The following is a 6,553-nucleotide window of genomic DNA, read 5'->3' on the forward strand; positions in this document are numbered from 1 at the left end:
CCCTAGGGAATTTTTCGTAATTAATGCTTAAGAATTTAAAATCGCCTTTCCCATCCCTGTTCATCAACTAGAAACACATTGTATTTTTCTCGTGTAAAAATATCGTGAATAAACGTGAAAATTAATTTCAAGATGTTGGGCCCGGCAGTTTTTATGGATGGATCCACTGAGGATCAAGTAAGTTTTATTAATAAAAAAATATATTTAAATTATTTGTAAAATATATTTTTTTCTCTCTATTAGTGAATTTTATTTTAATTCACGGAATTCATTGTCAAAAAGTGAGGTTAGATTTTGGAATCTTTTAAATTAAACATTTAATTGTTTTCTAAAAATTATAAATAAATGAAAATTTTGTTTATTGTATTTTGCATTTTTATTTTAAATAAGCTAATTATTTAGTATTTAAAATAAATATAATAATTTTTTTTTTAATACTTCGTGGAATTTTTAATTTTGTTCATTCAAAATGAAATAAATTACAAAAATACTAATTAATTTTTGAGAAAAATTATTTGTTTCGGAATATTTTTATAATAATAATATCTGTAATTAATAATTTATATTTTAAAAATAATTTTTTTTTTTATTAAAAATATTGAAAAGAAAAATGTTTATAATTTATTTATCTTTTACTTTACTGTAATAAAATTTTACAATTATTTTTAATTTCACTTTTTTTTTACAAATATTATTTTTTTATTGCTTTATTATTATTTTTATTAAAATTTTTTTTTTTAATAATTATTGATTAATTAATAAAATTAATTAAAGAATTTCTTAATTAATAAACAAAAAAAGTATTTTTTTAGGAAATAATTATTATTGTTATTATAATTTTTGATACTTTTTGCTATATTTTTAGTTTTGGTTTTACTTTTAATTTTAAAAAAATAATAATTATCGTTAAATTTTTAAATAAATTTATTTAATTTTATTTTATAATAAAATAAAATTAATATTTTGAGATACAAATTTTTTATGTAAAAAAAAAAACACAATTTTTATTTTACTAAATATTAGAAATTTCTTAATTAAAAAAAAGAACAAAAGCTATCATTTTTTTTTTATCAAAAAAATTATTTTTTTGTTTTTAATATAGTTTTATAAAAAAAAAAAAAAATTAATATATATATTTTTTGACTGATGAATTTTGAAGGAGAGAAATAATTGAAATTTAAGAAACGCAAAAAAAAAAATTATCTATTATTTTCAGGCCCAAGAATTGAGAATTTATTTTAAAAGTCTCGGCGCTGAAATTAGTGAAGAAAAATCACAAAAAGGTATTGAAGACGATCTTCATAAAATAATTGGTGTTTGCGATGCGTGTTTCAAAGAAGGAAACGAGAGTGAAATTGAAACAATTCTCAATGATATTGTTTCCATCATGATTCTCGTAAGTTGAATGAATTAAAAAAAAAAAATTCAGTTTACATGCAAATAAAATATAAATAATATAATATAATAGAAAAATTTAAATTATCGAATTTTATTAATTTATATTTATTTTTAGATGCAATTATTTTTATATTTTTTTTTATTTGTAACAAGTTATCAATTATATTTCTATTTTCCTTTTTTTTCTATATTAAATTCTTTTCCACATTTTTCTACTTTTTGATATTTATTTTATTTATATTTTCTAAGTTTTTGTATTTTAAATTAAAGAAATTTACTTTATTTTTTTGATAAGAAATAATTATATCTTTCTTTTGTTTTATAAATATTTTTTCACTTTATTTTTCTACTTTTTAAAATTGATTTTTTTAAATATTTAAAATTTTGTACTTTAAAATTATAAAATTGATTTTTTTTTTTTTTGAAATAGAAAATAATTATACTTTCCTTTTTTTCCTACTTTTTTAACTTAATTTTTCTAATTTATTTTTTAAATATATAATTTTTTTTACTTTACATTCACTTTTGTTTAATTAAAGTAAAAAATTGGTATTTTTTTCTTTAAATAACAAATTTTCTATTATTTTTACACATTTTTTATATTACATATATTTTGTAATAATTTAAGTTAATAATTTGTGGAAAAAAAAATTTTAGGTTTCCCCCACAGATCGCGCAGAGAATTTAATTCTTGCCTTTTGTGAGAAATTAACAAAAGCCCCAGGTTTCAAATTGGGACTCGTTTGTCTTAAAGCGTAAGTTTTTTTTTTTTTAAATCTGCCTTAAATTTTTCATAATTTTCTCTATAGTTATAATTTTTTGGAAAATATAAAATTTGCTTTTATTTGTAAATTTTCCTATATAGATTGTGGTTATTATTCCAATCGTTACCAGAGGATTCGCCAATGAGATATCATGTTTATTATCATTTGGTGCAAATAGCACGCAATGTTGATCAAGTGAAAGCCGTTTATGGCGGAATTGATCAACTTAAACAACAATTTGCTCCTTGTCCACCATCAAATGAACAAATGCAAAAACTCCTTCGTCTTTTACATGAAGTTCTTCTTACTTGCAAACAAGGGTAAAAAAAGAAAATAATAATTTACATAAAATTATTCAACTTCTTACGACTTTTTTTTCAAAAATACGACATTTTCGACTTATTTTTAAAAAATTCGACTTTTTCGACTCTTTTTTTTTTACATTTTTTTGAACAAAATTTTAAACAAAATACGTTTTTTTTAAAGTAAACAACGCAGATCTTCTTCAGATCTTCTTTATTTCAATTATTTAACAAATTTTTAACTAAAATTCACTAAATTAATTTTATTTTTAATAATTTTAATGAAATTCTTCACGAATTCAATTATCTTAAAATATTATTCAATTCAAATTTTTATGAAATTTAATAATTGTTTATAATTTAAAAAAAATTAGCAAATAAAATTATTAAAAAATTTTAATTCAAAATAACTTGAAATTTAATTATTTGCAAATATTTCATTATTTTTAATGATTTTTTTTTTTTTTTTTTTTTTATTTGAATCAAAATATCGAGCCCACAGTCCAAAGACCATTGAAGGGCAATACATTTCTGTGAAACGAAAATAACAGAAATAATTAAAGAATATAAGATCTACATAATAACAAAAATAAAAATTGCATTAATCATAAGAACAAAAAGAATATATTGTAAAACATTAGATCTTAATAACAGCATTATACTAATATATTATAAAAAGGAAAATATATTATTAGGTAAACTAAAATCTAACTAAAATCTATCTATTATTTTGATAATATTCTTCGAAAATTTAATTATCTGAAAGCATTTTTCAATTAAAAACTTTTGGAATTCAATTTTTTAATGTAATTTTTAATAAATTAATCAATAGAAATGAATTAAAATTCTTTTATTATAATTATTGTCTGAAATTTAACACAATCTTTTGAAATTAAATTATTTTCAAAAATTTCAATTTAAAAGCATTTAAAATTTAATTATTTCTAAAAATTTTCCATCTAAAATTTTTTGAAATTTAATAATTTCAATTATAACTCTCATGAAATTCAATTAATTATTTTTAATGATTTTTATAATATTCTACGAAAATTCAATTATTTGAAAATATTTTGCAATTAGAAAAATTTTTAATTTCAATTTTTGTCTGTAATTTCTAATAAATTCAATCATTTTCAAAAAATTCAATTCAAAATCAATTGAAATTTAATTATTTTTAAAATTTTCTATTCAAAATAGAATTAAATACTATAATCAACGAATTTTGAAGAAATATTTTTTTAAATGAAAAATTCCATGAATTCTCAATATTTCTTACAATCTTTATTGTTCAGCAAATATTTTTTAAATTAAAATTTATTAAAATTTTTTAATTAATTATTTCAATTATTTTATAAAATTTCAATTTAAAATTAACTAAAATTCAATTTTCCAAAATTTCAATTGAAATTCAATTGTTTTCAAAATTTTATATTCAAAATCAACAAAAATTCAAATATTTTCTAAAAATTTAATTTAAAACCAATTAAAATCAATTATTTTCTAAAATTTTAATTCGAGACCAATTAAAATTCAATTCTTTTCAAAAAATTTTAATTCAAAATCAACTAAAATTCAATTATTTTAAAAAAAATTTTATTTATTTAATTATATACGGGACTTTAAAATAAAGTACCCTATAAACACAAATTGTATAATATATATGTATAACGCTGCTATTTAGAAAAAAAGAAACTAATTATTAAATAATAGATTTTTAATTTAAAAGCTTCTAAAATTTTTTGAAATGTAATGACTTAAATTATAACTCTCCCGAAATTCAATTATTTTTAATGATTTTTATGATATTCTACAAAAATTCAATTATTTAAAAGCATTTTGCAATAAAAAAAATTTTTAATTTCAATTTTTGTCTGTAATTTCTAATAAAGTCAATTATTTTCAAAAAATTAAATTCAAAATCAATTGAATTTCAATTATTTTCAAAATATTCTATTTAAAATCTACTATAATTCAATTATTTTCTAAAATTTCAATTCAAAATCAATTAAAATTCAATTACTACCAAAAATTTCAATTCAAAATCAACTGGAATTCAATTATTTTCAAAAATTTCCTTTAAAAATCTACTAAAATTCAATTGTTTTCTAAAATTTCAATTCAAATCAATTATAATTCAATTACTATCAAAAATTTTGTATTTTTTTCTGCAATTTCTAATAAATTTTTTAGATAATCATGAAAAATTTTAAATTAAAAATCACTCGAAGTTCAATTAATTTGAAAACTCTAAATTGTAAATCTTTAAAAATTCAATTATTTTTAAAAAATCTTATCTAAAATTATTTGATATAAAACTATGACAAAATTTTAAATTCGAATAAATTGCTTAAATCAGACTTGAAAAAATTATAAAAATCGAACTTTAAGAATTTTTTATATATATATATATATATTTTTATAGAATCATTCTTATTACAGAATTAATAAAATGAATTTAATATCTAATAACATTAGTTATTTAAATTAAAATATTTATTAATTAAATTTTGTTAAAATAAAAAAATCGACTTTTTTTGGAATATAAATCGACTAAAGCGACTTTTTTTGTGCCTTAAAGTCAATCAATGCTTAAGTCCACAACGTTTATGATCAACGTTTAGAAAAAGAACATTATTTTTTTTTTGTAAAGTACAATTATTTAATTTAAAAAATATTTGCTGAACAATAAAGATTGTAAGAAATATTGAGAATTCATGGAATTTTTCATTTAAAAAAATATTTCTTCAAAATTCGTTGATTATAGTAAATTTCATCATAGTTTTTGTATTTATAAATTAAATTTTAAATTTATATTACTATAGAGAGCAGGCGGCTGCAGTGATGGTTGAATTATTAGGAACTTATACATCGGAAAATGCATCAGCCGCAAGAGAAGATGCTCAACGTTGCATTTTGGCAGCTCTCGCTGATCCAAATACATTTCTTTTAGATCCACTTCTTGCTTTAAAACCCGTTCGTTTTCTTGAAGGCGAACTTATTCACGATCTTCTTCTTATTTTCGTTCAAGAGAAATTGCAAGCTTATCTTAAATTCTACAAGGATCATAAAGAATTTGTTGAACACACACTTGGTAATCAGAAGAATTTTTTTTTTTAATTCTGAGATAAATGAAATACATTTTTTTTTTTTTTGCAAAAGAAAAAACAATAGACATTTTGGTCTAAAAATAAAAAGCGTTAATTTTCAAAAAACTGTTACCCGTTTTTTTTAGGTCTTAATCATGAACAGAACATGAAAAAAATGAGACTATTGACATTCATGCAACTCGCAGAAACGAATCCCGAAATGACCTTCGAGACAATACAAAATGAGTTGATGATCAGTGAAGAAGAAGTTGAGAGTTTCATTATTGACGGTGAGTTTAATTAATTTTATTTAAATGGTTTTTTTGATTAAAATTGTTTGAAATAATAATGAAAATAAATTGTGTAAAATTTTGCAGTTTTGAAAACAAAACTTGTACGCGCTCGAATGGATCAAGGAGGACGTAAAGTTCTTATCTCGAGTACAATGCACAGGACCTTTGGCAAACCTCAATGGTTACAACTTCGCGATTTACTCGTCGCTTGGAAGGCAAATCTCTCCTCAGTTCAAGAAGGTATGAAGTCAGTTGCTGCTGCACAAATGGAACTCGCTGCCAAAACGAAACCAACATTAACCCATTGACAACAAAATTAGAAGACATTAACTTTAAATCAATCTGTAAACATCACGTAAATTAAATACAGCAATGATCTTTACTTTGGACCAACTTTTTTTACAACAAGTTTTTGAGAATTTGCATTTTACTTGGAGAGCTTGATGAAAATTTAATAAAAGTAAATTGATAAAAAGAAATTTGTTTTTAATTTAGATTAATAGAATTTTTGAATAAAAAAATTATTTCACTTTTTCTTTAATTAAAATATCTAATATTACTAAAAACTGAAATAATTGAATTACAATTACCATTCTTTATCATATTTTAAATTCCTCCACAAAATTTCAGCTCAATCCATCTAGCATTTTACGGGACAAATTAACATTACAGACCTAACAGTCACATGACCTTAATTTGTCCCGTAACTT

General features: G+C 19.7%; 1 protein-coding gene across 1 annotated transcript; it reads left to right on the forward strand.

Moving 5' to 3' along the window:
• The first annotated feature begins 16 nt into the window (after positions 1 to 16).
• On the forward strand, positions 17 to 6,322 carry LOC127279317 (eukaryotic translation initiation factor 3 subunit M). Its single transcript, XM_051301605.1, has 7 exons — positions 17 to 177; positions 1,217 to 1,396; positions 2,056 to 2,153; positions 2,264 to 2,482; positions 5,287 to 5,555; positions 5,697 to 5,840; positions 5,928 to 6,322. Exons 1-7 carry the CDS (start codon positions 133 to 135, stop codon positions 6,149 to 6,151), a joined length of 1,179 nt encoding a protein of 392 aa, XP_051157562.1. The 5' UTR covers positions 17 to 132; the 3' UTR covers positions 6,152 to 6,322.
• The last annotated feature ends 231 nt before the right edge of the window (positions 6,323 to 6,553 follow it).

The sequence above is a fragment of the Leptopilina boulardi genome, unplaced genomic scaffold (assembly GCF_019393585.1).
Source record: "Leptopilina boulardi isolate dan_hultmark-lab unplaced genomic scaffold, ZJU_Lbou_2.1 LbouV2_215, whole genome shotgun sequence".
Classification (NCBI taxonomy): domain Eukaryota; kingdom Metazoa; phylum Arthropoda; class Insecta; order Hymenoptera; family Figitidae; genus Leptopilina; species Leptopilina boulardi.

Bases quoted from the DNA above. Each gene is read 5' to 3' on its own strand.
- LOC127279317 (XM_051301605.1), top strand. From the start codon at position 133: ATGTTGGGCCCGGCAGTTTTTATGGATGGATCCACTGAGGATCAA. The intron at 2,483-5,286 runs GTAAAAAAAGAA...ATATTACTATAG, and splicing joins CTTCTTACTTGCAAACAAGG to AGAGCAGGCGGCTGCAGTGA. The intron at 5,841-5,927 runs GTGAGTTTAATT...AAAATTTTGCAG, and splicing joins TGAGAGTTTCATTATTGACG to TTTTGAAAACAAAACTTGTA.